The 13,270-nt window shown below is 52.7% G+C and overlaps 1 protein-coding gene across 12 annotated transcripts in view; it reads right to left on the bottom strand.

Moving 5' to 3' along the window:
- The window catches only part of SAMD11 (sterile alpha motif domain containing 11), a 173,302-nt gene that overhangs the window by 39,646 nt on the left and 120,386 nt on the right, over positions 1–13,270 (bottom strand). For all 12 annotated transcript variants that reach the window (XM_083803253.1, XM_083803254.1, XM_083803255.1 and 9 more), the window contains one exon: positions 5,580–5,704. In XM_083803253.1, coding sequence (XP_083659379.1) covers positions 5,580–5,704 — 125 coding nt within the window. The remainder of the gene's footprint in view (positions 1–5,579; positions 5,705–13,270) is intronic.

Genomic DNA, 13,270 nt, shown 5'->3' on the forward strand with positions numbered 1-13,270 from the left:
CCCTCCCCTGGCAGGCTGCATTAGCCAAACGGGATAGAGGGGATTGGACTTGTTTACAGGCACACCGCTAGCTGCTTAAAGGGGCTCTAAATCCGTGTTTGATGTGCAAACCGCCAGCTTTGCCGCCGCGCCTTTGTCAAGCAGCCCCGGCTCTGCTCATCCCCGTGTGTGCCTCTCTCTCTCAATTAAGATTAAAAGTGCCTTGTGCCATCATCCGCTCTCAAGGTAAGCCCCTCTGTAGTGCCACCGCTGTACCCTGTCTGCTGCCTCGCCTTTATCTGATCCATTTGGAAACGACTTTTATATTCTCATTAGGCTCGCCGCCTGCCCTCCCCTCCCACGCGCGCTCCCCCGGAGGCATTTCAGCACACTTGCTCTACCTTTGCAGATGTTGCTAAGCCTCTTACTGAATCTCACCAACGCAGGCTGTCTCCGTGTGTTCCCAAGGAAGTACAGCCCCCATTATAGGTACTTTTCCTTTCTTCCTCCATTTGGCATATTACATCCCCATCGTGACTGCAATTTAATTAGCACCAAGGAAAGCATCCTCCGGCATTTCCCGCTGCAGAGCACCACCGCGAGAGAAGGACCGAACGGAAAATCAGGTCTGCGGGGCCAAGGGAGGAGCGAGCACCGACCTCTCGCAGGTAAACAGCCCCGGGAGCTCTGGGCATGGCCAAAGCCCATTTTTCCAGGCAGGCTCCCTGCGTGTTCCCCTGCCCTCCCGCAGACTGCCAGCCCCAGGGGAGCAGCTCGCCTCTCCTCTCCGCACAGGGGGGCACCTCGCCGCCCTCCCCTCTCAGCAGCTGCATCAGCCAGCTCCAATTTTAAATAATAATACTGACCTTTATGAAGTCAGGTTCGGCTCAGAGGAGGAGGAGATTAAACCCAGCAGCTGGGTGGAAGCCCAGCGCAGATATAACCTAGGCTTCAGAAGAGGAGCTGGATATCACTGCGATCAATGGGGAGCACTGGAGCTGGCAGAGGGGCCAACACCCTTCCCTTGCACCACATTCCCCAATCCTCCACGAACATTTACAGTCTGTGCTGGAAGCAATGAATATTTGCACGCTTGAAACTTGCACAACCGTTTGGTGAGCAGACGTTACCCAGAGACCGTACGAACCAGTGCTCTCAACCTGCGAGCACGAGCTCTTCCACTCCCAGCCACAAAGAGAGGAAGAGAAAGCAGAAGCAGCAGAAAATTTACTGTTCTTAAAAGCGTGAGAACCTGACACTGCCAACAGCCAACCCAGATGAGACGGAAGGAAGGATGGCATGAAAAGCAAAGGATACGACGGTGCAGATGTGTGAATTCCTAACCTAGGACTGAGATGGTTTTCCTCAGCCAGTTAAAAATTCAGAGTTATGAGCAGGGCAGCTCTTCCCCGAAACCCAGCACCCCCTGGGACCTAAGGAAATCCAAGTGCATCAGTGATAATAATTGTAATAAATCTGCAGTGCCGCAGAGCAGGCCCAACACGCGCGGGTTTGCTCCGTGATTAAGAGATCGCTGCAACACCCCCGGGTCCCCAGTGGGCCCCGGGCGGTGAGATACGGCTCCCATGCATCAAACACGTAAGAATATCTCAATCATTCCCGCAGCCGAGCGCGGCTCCGGAGCCGATCGATAGGGCAATTAGATTTTATCGGGACACGCCTCTCGGCCACCTACTTCTGCTGTCCTTGCAAAAGCCTCGCTTACCCCTGCCGGTGCCGGCTCTCCGGGCGCCGTACCGAGAAGCACTGGCTGGAGCATGGATTCAGGGGGTTTGGGTTTTTTTGTTTGTTTCTGTAGGTTTTTGCTCTTGGCATTCTTTATTTCTTTTGAAGGCCCGGTATCAGGGGATGCTTTGAACATGAGTGAGGCTGCCAGCCATTCCTATCCAGAGCTCTTCCTCCAGCACACATCCTAGCAAGGGGGAACACCCCCCGCACCCAAAATCTCTCACATGGGGAATCTCTAGGAGCACGCTTTAATCCAAATTGTCCTGTTGTCACAGTGGAATAACGATAGAAAGGTCTAGCAAAGAAGCCAGGGAGGACAAGCCAGGAAACAGAGCTCTGCTGTTGGCTTTATCACTTTGGGCAGATTTGCCTCTCCATGCCTTGGTTAACCTGTGCATCCCTACAATGTACTCTGAGACTGGCGGAAGGCTTTATGCATCTTGTCCAAAAAAATTTCACTCTCTGGTAACACAACTACCCTCCTTTGCCATTATCTCTGTAGATTAGCAGTAACGGTCTTATCATTTTTGATGGTCAATCTATTTTCAAAGCACTGGAGCTCTCAGATTTGGTAGCCCAGGTTTCTGTAGGTGCTAAACTTGCCAGCATGTGACAGTCACTACACTTGTCCCAGTCGCATGTAAGCGATGCAACGGGGAGCACAGCCGCTTGTCTGTGCTGACTCCACAGTCGTTGTAGCTCTTTGGGCCTCTCATGACCCAAAACGCAGTGACTTCTTTTGTCCCAGCTGCCCCAGGCCTAAGACTGCGCCTCCTCCAGGCTCCTTGCTCCAACCAGTCGGCACCCACCACGAGGGGTTATCAGCCCCTCTTCTGGCCAGGGCCAAACCCTATCCGAGTCTTTCAGGACACAATTATTTTGGAAGTTCTTCTGCTTCTGCTTTCCCAAACTGAGCTGTTCAGTCTCTGTTCCCAAATTTAACCATCACCATTGATATACAGTGACCTGGTTTCACTTAAAAATTATTCACAGACCTTCCAAGGATGTTAATATCAGTGCTGCTCTTCCAACCACGGGCCTTTTATGTTCCAGCAATGTTCTCCTCAGTCCCTTTCGACCTGACCATCAGCCCAACTCTGGTTTGAACCCTGACTCCAGACTCACCTACCCCCCAGAACTCATCCGAGCCCTACATGCCATCCGTTTCCAGTAGTTCCAGCCCCTTCCATCATTTCAAAGACCACTCAAGATCCAGTAATTATTCCAATTTTCCAGTCCACGTTCAAAACTATCGCACGCCTCTAATCTTAGCCTTAACTATAAATCAAGCGACTCTCGCAGAATTAATCATAAACCAACCAACCCTGCCAACTTCAGCCCTCTTAGCCCCGGGGGCCCTGCAATAAACAAATCTCTTCCAGTCGTGCTATCCCCGTTTCTCACTCCCCCGCTTACAGCCATAGCCAAAAAATCCACAGACACTCACCCCTCGTCCTGAGCGTGCACAACCCTCGGTCCGAGCTGCAGCTCAGCCTCCAGAGCGCTCGGCCCCTGCTGGCTGGGACCGTGCGCTCGCTGCACACCATAAATGCTAACCCAGCAGCAGCGAACACTCGAGCATCGGATTCCGACTTACTTTTAGAGCAGCGCAGCTTACGGTCACGGGTGACGCGGGAGTTTTTCAGAGGTCTGCATTAGCATCGTTTATTCAGCGCCGTCCATCTCCAAACGCCGCTCTGTGATATTCTCGTAACCCAAACACGCAGTGCTTGTTCTCAGAGGCATACAGCGCAAACGGCAGGCAGCTGCGGGCACGTTTCTTTTGCCCTTACTAAGAGGTTTAAACAATAGCCAGTCTTTGAGACTAACCCAACATTAAGTCTCTTAAAATTATATACGCAGCAATTAGTTCTAGCGTTCTCCCCTCCCACTCATGCCAGTAAAAACAAACAGAAACAAGGCATAAATCCAGTAATCGGCGGCAGCTACAAACCCCAGCACATTTTGTTTCTGTTCCCTTGGCTTCCAGCGGTGGTGGTGCAGGTACCAGACCAGCACACCTAGACCCAGAGCTGGCAGGTTCTGGGGAGGTTTTGGCAAACGAGCCTTCCTTGGATCAAATAGCCATGGAGAGCGAGCTATTGCCTGGCAGCAGGGACAAAGCAAGAGCTGAACCATCCCCGTGGAGATGTGACAAAGCCCCTCTCCCTTCAGATACCCAACATCCCCACCATGCCCCCAGCTGCTCTTTTGCTGGTCGGCTCTCTTTAGACACACCAGATCTATCACGTCCTGAAAGGCTCTGTCACTTGCTTGGTGGCCTCTCGTGTGAACGAGCCCTCTTCTTTTTCATTGCTCAGCCTTTCCTTGGGATCAGAGCCAAGCGCTGCCGTCCCCACTGCTACAACCCCTGTGTGGTGCCTGTGTTTTATATTTCTCGCCGTTTCTTATGGTTCAGAAGCTAACCGGAGAACCTCGAGCACGAATTCTAGCAAGCACAAACGAGGACCTCACCATCTAATCTTTGCTCCTGTTTAACACTGACGGGAATGAAAAGTGCACTTTGCATTTCTGGAATGTTAAGGATCTCGGAGAATTTCAGCAGCACTGATAAAGCCCAGCAGCCTCCCTGTGAAGCAAACATTATTAAAACCCATTGTAACACGCGAGGTCAGCTGAGACATCCAGACACGAGTAACGTCGTACAGAACAACTTATCTCTCTGGCCAGTTTGTCTCTTGGAGCTGTGTAACGAAGAGAAAAAGGACATTTAGCTGTGCAAGCGAGGAGGGGGAGCTGCTCGTGGCTGCCCTACAGACAGCCTGAATCCCCCAGTTCAGCCCTACACACACGTGGGACCCAACGCTCCCTGCAGAAGCGGTTGCACCAGCTCAGGTGCCACTGCAGGCAGGAGGAAAAGGGTCAAGCCTCAGCAAAAGGCGAACCAGGTGCCTCCAAAGGCATTCCCAAAGAGCATTAGATGTGGTGTTCTTCCCTTCGGATCCCGGGTTAAGTTACGTGGTCAACAGAATGACTTACAGGCAAGTATGAACAAAACCACACGCACACAGATTTTCAGGGAAGGCCTACATTAACATGCACAGAGAGATCCGGGTCTGATTTGGAAGACCAAAGATTGCTGTTTTCCCTACAGAGAATAGAAAAACCAGCATTACTCCCACTTTTTCCTCAAGTTTTAATTATTCTCAAAAGCAAACCGTAGGCTCTGCGAGCAGCAAGCAGAGCTCTGGTTTATTACCAGTGCCTCACTTGTTGGCTGACGCACATCCACCACCAAAGCACCCTTGCCCAGAGCTCCCTTTCTGACATCCAGACAGGCACAGCACTCCTGCTTTCACCACGTCAAGGAAGTTCAACTTCCAAAAAAAAAAAAAAAGAAAAGAAAAAAGAGAAAGAAAAAAAGGCAGGTAGCAGTCCAAAACCAAACAAACACACGCTCACAAAGGAGTTGGCAGGCACAGAGGCAGCATGGGGAACCTCTGATTAATGAAATTACAAATCAAACCGTGCTCTCTGCAAGGCCTTTCTGCTTCACTTGACACTAACCCTGGGGACATTTCACTTCTTTGCTGGCGCAAGCTCCTTTGCCAGTAGTTTAACACAGACCACTAGATTTGAGAATAAAGCAGGGCTGAGATCTCAAAAGACCGCACCGCTTTAACACCAAGAAATCCTTCCCATGTTAATCTCTGGCCAGAATATTAAGAGACTTCACGTAGCTCACTCTGAAGTGTAACACGAAGAGCCACAGGAAAAAAAAAAGAAAAAAAAAGAAAGGAGCTGCTGAAAAAATGCACAAATGGAGGGGTGAAAGAGAGAGGAGGGAAGTCACTGAGCCCCAGCCAGCAGGACCTGCTCCAGCCCCTTACCTGCTGCTCCCAAGCCAACGTCGATGCTGTTCCTCTTGAATTCACAGCGGCTCTGGGTCTCTGGCATAACGAGCTGACGGCTCTGATGCAGGTTGGAGATGATAGTGGAGAGGTCGTTATCACGGCTGCAACAGAGCAGAAAAGCACCAAGTTAAGGAAATCCTATTTGCCACCACGTAATTGATTTCTGTGTGTATGTGCGTACGCGTGCGCAAGCTGCTTTTGTTTGCCCCTGACATCGCCGCCTTGCAGGAAAGGTTCTCCCCCCCCAGCCGCCAGGCTCCAAGGTAACCTCCTCTACTTTTGGGGAGCAGAGAGCGAGCACGAAGCACTTCCCAAGCAGCCCTCTCATTTCCCATAAAGTACTCGGCAGCTGCCAGAGCTCCTGATTTCAGTGCTGCCAGATATAACTTGCGTGGGCCAGAACTTACATCTCAGATGGAAAAACTGAAAGCGCACGAATTGGCAGATCTGTTCCCGAATTAATAGGAAACTTGAACTGAAATAACCGATAGTCTTCTATCAGCTGCCACCCTTCTATTCTCAAAAAAAAAGTAAGTTTTTCCATTCCGTCACTGCTGGAACACAAGCCTACTTTATTTACTTGAAGAATTGTTTTTCTTCTTGGAGAGAAACCCACCGTGAACCTGGACATCTGCATCACTCCGAGCCCACGGCTCAGACTTATTTACGAAACTAATTTTCAACTCTTCACTCCTGAAATAATGCTCCCTTCCTTCTGGGACGAGAGCACCCATCAGAGTGGTTCAGCATTACTGTGCCTGCTATCCTCGCATCAGGCTGCTGTCAAGTAGGCTACTTCAGCCTTTTTTCTTTTCTCCTTCTATGGAGAGGGAGAGCACAAACACGAAAAGACAGTCGCTGTAGCAGATACTGCAGTTCAGCTGGCAAATGCTTTGGCTTGCAAAGCTCTTGCAAAATATTTCTCAATAAACGATACACAAACACTGAAGAGGAAGAACAAGCAGAAAAAAAAACCAACAACCCTATACGTGATACTAAATGGAAACGCTGGATCGTCTCCCTTCTCTTTTGGGTTGCGTCTACGTTAAACCACCCGACCTTCCAGCACGAGGTGCTTGCTCCGAGCTAGACGTGGCTCTTTTCCTTCCTCTCCCCTTCCTAAAAGGAAGACGACGGGCAGAGGAAGCAGAGACGCTTACAAAACCCCGCGCGCCGGGAGCGGAGCCTTGCCCCCGCTGCCCTCCCGGCCCCTACTCACACGAGGAGCGCGCCCGCCTGGTGCCGCTGCCACAGGCAGCACATGGCCGCAGAAAGCGTCCTCACCTGGGACCCGCGGGACAGCACGGAGGGTGCATTATCTGCGGAGCCACCTCGCGATCGTCTTCCCTTAAATATCCCCCTCCTCTCCCCCCACCTCCTCCCCACCTGCTGCCCCCCCCCAGCCAGCGGCTCTGGGCACCAGCCCCGGATCTGCTCAGATGCTCCGGGGAGCCCAGCCCCGGTGCAGAAGCAGGGGCTAATCTGTCGTCTAGCTCCCCGCTAATCAGATAAGTTTATGACAGAAAGTCTTTAGACAGAGGTACTTTCAGCGGGCGTCTGGCTCCAGATTTTCACGAGATGCGGCAGACGCGACCGGGCTCCCGCTCCAGCAGCCGCTGCCCCGCTCCCTGCTGCTCCCCCCGCGGCCCCAGCGCCGGGGCTGGATGCTCAAATCCCAAAGCCTTTGAGCACCCACTGCATCTTCCTCCGCTAAACCAGTTCAGATTCCTCCTTATGCAAGCAGAAGGCTAATTACTTAAGCAAGCCCACAGGTGAGTGGGAAGCCCGTTTCTCCTGCGCCAAGCAGTTTTGGGTCTTATCCTCTTTTAGCTGCCACCTTTAAGATGCATTATGCAAATATTTGGGTGTCTTAAGTCATTTATGGGATTAATGTGAAGTGATTATCAGTTCTTTTTAATCATGCCAATCAATAACTGGATGTCAGGGACAGAGGACAAATGCAGATAAACGCTGCCATCAGCACAACGCTTGGGAAAGGGCGGAGGAGATGAGCCAGAAGTGCAGAGGGAGAAGGCAGGGAGTAGGAAGAGAAAAATGGGATAATTACATCTTTGCATTTGCAGAGTGTCTTGCATCCCAAACGAGCCCAAAGCCCCTCTCATACGTAAACACGTTAAGAGAGCTATGAAAAGGAATTGGGTTTTTATCCACCACTAAAACGCAGCTGCCTCTCTTTCTGGAAAAGGGCACAGCAACTCCTGAACGTGGCTCGACCCTCCAAGACGCGATGCAGCCGCTGGAAACCAGAACCAGCAGACAGACCCCAGAACGGGTATTGTTCTTCCAAAAAGAAACGGACGTTTTTAGATTTTCCATGACCTTAAATTTAAAATCGTCACAATATCAAAAGGTGCATTTGCAAGCCCTAACTCCGCGCAGGACCAGGAACCCAAGCGGGCTTTGAACCCGGCTCAGCCCCCCCACACAACCACACGGGATCCCAGAAATCACAACTTTGCTGGAACACCTTTGCAGAAGGCAAAGCGAACACCAAGGTGACATTGAGAGGAAAGGGGAGAAGGACTGCAGCTCGGGCAGCTTTTAACACATCAGCCTGTCCCCAGGAGCTGTTCTGCTGCCTCGCTGCGCGGGAGGCTTGAAGCAGAGGCTGCCTTTTTGTTCTGGGCTTCTTCCACAGCTGGAACAACGGGAGGCAGCTTGGAGCTGGGGCTCAGTCTTAGCAGGAGAAAAGAAACACTGAGGGGTGGCTAGATCAGCTCATGAAAAATTGAAATACCTTGCTGCTTAGGTCAAGATTTTAAGCATTTTTTTAATCCTGTAGGCCCAGCTGGCTCCTGCAAATACAGCCCCACGCAGCTGGAGTCAGACACCAGTGACCGCGTGGGCTCTCCAACAAGGGACGTACTTGTGGAAGGCTCTGCTTGGACCCCATGGGGCTCTACCACCATGCTGGGGGCACAGAATCAAGCCAGCTTTAGCTCTGCAGACAGCTCCGCCACCTCCACCTTACCCGTGCCTGCTCAAGACAGCAAACCAGCCTCGTTTTTACCAGAGACCCTCCTGAGCCTCCAAAGAGTGAAGCCCAACTGACTGCTTTTCATCCCAATACCATTAAAAAAAAAACAACAACTAGTCAAAGTTTAATTTTTTAACAGAATCTCAGGTCTCCTCCTTAGCCGGGAGGCAGGGCTCTGCCCAGCCACCAGCCAGTTTCAGAAGTCACCCTGCTTTTGCACGCTCGCCACCTTGGACTCCAAGATTGCAACTGCCTTTGCACCTTCCCTGAGGTCACACTGCCTCACCCCCTGCCTTGTCCGTCTGCCATACAACTCCTAGAAACAGCCTAGTGTGTTTCTCGACAGAAAACAGTTTCTGGAAAAATTCAAGCCAGCACCTACCTTTCCTGAAGGCAAACCGTGCCCTGTGCAGCATGCTGCCACAGCGAGCACCGCACCGCTGCAAAACGAGGGGCACCTGGGCAGTCGTTGGCTCCCAGGTGGCCGATGATGGCCCTGCACCAATTCCCTTCGACCACCTGGATCCCAATTCCTCACCCCCACTCCTGCTGGATTTTTGTGCCCCCATCCCATGCAAAAAAGCCCCCCTGTCTGAGCCCATCTCATGGACGTGCCCAGGTTTTGGGGCTGCCTCAACAGCTGGCACGGCACAGAACTGATGCCCCCTCCCGCACCCAGGACGCAGGGTGCTCTCTGGTGTTCAGTTTGCTCTCAAGGCACAAGAACGGTGTTTTCAAAAGTCCCTTGGGGAAAAGGCTGGCTGTTCCTCTGTCTTTATGCACCCCCTATATTGCTCACATTAATCCCAGCGTACACAGAATGGGAAACAAACTCTTGGGCTCAGGGCTCCAGCAGGCAGAGCCAACACAGGACTGAAGAGCGCTCCCCTGGAGGGAATGCAACAGGAAAAAGAGTGTCTGGCTTGGGGGATATTAAAATGCAGAATTAAGATGCTTCAGGAATACCAACAGACACATAGAAACCTGGGTGCTTGCACCACAAATGAATGCAGCTGAAGACAAGGATGGAAGCTTCCCGGAAGGAAAAACCAACAGGGGTGCGAGAGCATCGCCTCCGCAGTCCTCAGCAGCAAGAGCACAACTCTTGCCTGACCCCAGAGGGAAGGAGCCTGCACCAGGGGGACTGGGGAGGGCAGGTCCTGCCCATGCGGAGGATTTCCCCCTTGGTGTGCCGAAGGCAGAAATTCCTCCCAGGTGCTCACTTGCAGCCCCAGCAGGGCACAGGCACGCTCTGCTTTTCCTTTGTCTCATCTCCCCGTTGCTGCCGGGTGCCTGTTAATGCAGGCACCCCCCACACGCACAAACACACATGCACACACAATCAGATTAAAGGTCTGATCCCTTCCAGTAGCATAATATTATATTTTAAAAACCGGATTAGGGAAGGGGGCTTGAGCAAGATACAGATCTCCTGAAAGGTCAAGGAGGAGACAAATAGCCTTCTGTAGGGCTGCAGGTTGCCATGGCAATGCTCAGTTTGCATGGGGTTTGGTAATTAATGGTTGGGGGGCCCCCAGTAATTCAGGTGTGTTTCACATGCGCTGAGGGATGGCTGCTTGGGCAGTTCCACCTCCCAGAAGCAAGTTGTGCTCTTGCAGTGAAACGAAGGGTGGAAAACCAAGCACTTAGTGCCAGGGATTCCAGCAGGCTCCAGGTTTGTTTCTGACCGGGAAGCAGGTCAGTGTTATGGACACAACCTTCCTTAAGATCTTTCTTCTGGTATCTGGCCCAGAATGACCGGAGCTCTGGTCAGAAGACGTGCTTCTCAGGTATTTCTGCTATTTTGGTGGGCCAAGTTTTACAGAGAACTTGCAGCACAAGCAGACTTGAGTGGCAACTTCGAATCCCATGCACCTCGATCCAGAACACCAAGCCTCGGCCAGACCTGTGTCTGAACAGGGCATCTAAACGTGCCCGGTAAAGCTGAACTCCTTTTGTCGCTTTCAATTACAGCTGACGTGCTGCTGCTCGTTCCCTGAATCCACCAGCCTGGTTTTGTGACATCAAACCTGGCAGCAGCGGAGAGCAGTAAACGTTCAGAAAGGATGAGCATTTTGTGTGGCGAACGAGAGGTGGGTGCTGATGAAGGAGTGAGAGCCTACCTTCACAAAGATGTCCCTCCTGATAAATAAAGGAAAGGCAGCAGCTACCTAACAGCACCGTGGACTTCCCTCAGGGGTAACTCCGAAGCTCTGAGAAGTGCTGCAAGTGGCACAGACCCTGTGATGAACCTGGCCTCACAGGCGCAAAGCTGGCAGTGGCAATGTGTTGAGTGCTTCTTTATTACCGTGCTCCAAGAAGCCTCGGAGAGGTAACCATCCCACCACCGTGCCATATGTCTGTCCTGCCTCTGCCCTGCCCAGCCCTCCCCTGAAAAGAATATCTGAGGCTTCTGCAGGCTGCTTGCCGTCCAACAGGATCCCCGCTCTGCCACCGGGCTCTGCCTCGCTGCCAAAAGCAACAGTTGGAGAAGTGGCTGGATATTATTATGGCTTGGGCAATTTTCAAGTCGTAATGAAGCCAAGGCACAGGAGCAACAGATCCACTTACCGGGAACACGGGAAAGCTGTGAGAAAGGTTGTGCCTAAGCCACAAGCAGCTGAGCAGCTCCCCAGCGCACTGCAACCCACGTTGTGCGTGGTGCAAGCAGCCGCCACGCAGCTTAAAAGGCCGAGACCAAATGGCTCCTGGATTTTACCTGGATATGGCATGAGATGAAAGCTGCTCTCTAAGAAAGTGGCCACCTGACCTCTAAAGGTGTTTCTAAAAACATTATACCTATGACCTGTTGCACAAAACGAGAGAAGGGCAGGGGAGCACACGTGCAGCAAGGGCTGTATGCTGCAGGTTCCATGCTAGGCATGGGAAACAGCAACAAAAATCTTCCTCTCCCCAGACCTCTCACCAAATCCAGTGAGCAGTGTCGCAGTAAAGTCAGGACAAGGATAACTGTACCACCCAGACACACATCAGGGCTGACAATCTAAAATTCCTGTCACTCCCCGGTGCTCTGACACAAGAAGCCCCCTCTGCAAAGCAGCAGAGAGACGTACTAATAACTAATGGCTGCAAAAATTACCACTGGAGGAAAAAAAGCCGCGTTGCTAATGGTCTCTCCGAACGCTCTGACTGCTGCACTGTCTGTGTTTAATGGCACCGGCTGCTCCTCTGTCTCCCCAGCGCTGGTTGCTCTGATGAGCCTTTCTGTACTGGCAGCATAATGGTGCACCAAAGCCATGCGATCGCTGCGCTGCTTGCAGGAAAAAGGCACCCTAGGGGACAGAGAGCCACATCAGCTGGGGGAAATGGCACCCCGACAGGAGCTGTCTGTTTGGGAGAGGCTGCCACCGAAACCCGCAGACTCATCTGCATTTTTGGCAGCATCACCCCGTCTGGGTAATGAGCCCTAGTGCCTGCCCGAGGAGGAGTCCATCACCGGGACTGCCACCGAACTGGCAAATTTGCTGAGTGTGGCTGTCCCTTGGGACACCCGGATGAATTAGGAGGAGGCTGTGGTGGCCAAACAAGCAGCCACCCCGTGTGGCTGACTTCTGGGAACGACTGGGCTTCTTCTGAGCAGCACCTACAGCAGAAGCCCCTGACCTGCAGCATCTGCAGCTCTTGCTCCGAGACCCCTCCTGGTCCTGCCTCGTCCCCTGGTCCCCATTCGGAGCAGCGTTTGGACCCTGCCTTGCACCCTCACCCCAGCCACCTCTCCCCGCTGCCCGATGACCCCTTGCATCTTCTGGAGCCAGCCCTGGCAGCACGTTCACTGGGGATTGAGTCAAGGAGGGAGGCAGACAAGGATGGAGCAGGCCCCTCGATCTCTTGTCCTCTCGAGTCAGGCTAAGCAGAGAGCTGCTGACGGACGCCCGGGCTGCCCAGCCCCAGGGGGCACCCGAACGGAGACACCACCACCCCAAGATGCTCACGAGGGTGGTGGCAGCTTCCGCTGATCATTAACCCAAGCCGGATTCAGGCTGGGAGCAATGCCTTTTAAATGTGTTTCATTTACAGACATTAGCAGCGACTGCATCTTTAACAAGGAGAAGGATGAGGAGACTAATGGATGGAGACAATTAACCAAAATATAAATCAGTGTCAGAGTCTCTGCAGCTAGCAGAGGCAGCCAGGCGCCCGCAGGGTCTGGCGATTCTCGCAACACGCTGCTCCAAGTGACTGCAAAGAGTGACTGCACAGAGGGGGAGGGCGAGGGGAAGAGGAAAATCTGGTCGAAATTCAGATCGTTTCCAATAACGGCTGCCTCCTGGTTTGCTGCAGCCCTCTCTCCAAACTAAGGAGGCAGCAGGAACCTCACTACCAATGCCGTGCCCCGTTCTCCTCGCAGGGTGGGCCAGGATAAGCCCCATGAGCCTTTTGGAGATCGCCCACCAGCAGCCTGATGTATGTCGGGCTCCGATCGCTGACAGCAGCCTTTCTGGGCTGGGTGGCAGGCAAGAGAAAAGCACCGGTGACTGCAGGGAGGGAATTTCTTTCACCTGCGGTTCAGCACCGCTCAGCCCTGCCCCAAAGAGGCTGCTCCGGCGGTTAGGGTATTTAGCACACATTCGAAGCCCAAGCTGTCGTTTCTCTTCTGCTCCAATTTGCTGCTGGGCATGTCGCTTCGCCACCTCGTGCCGCCGCTCCC

This window comes from Anser anser (assembly GCF_964211835.1).
Source record: "Anser anser genome assembly, chromosome: 17".
Lineage (NCBI taxonomy): Eukaryota > Metazoa > Chordata > Aves > Anseriformes > Anatidae > Anser > Anser anser.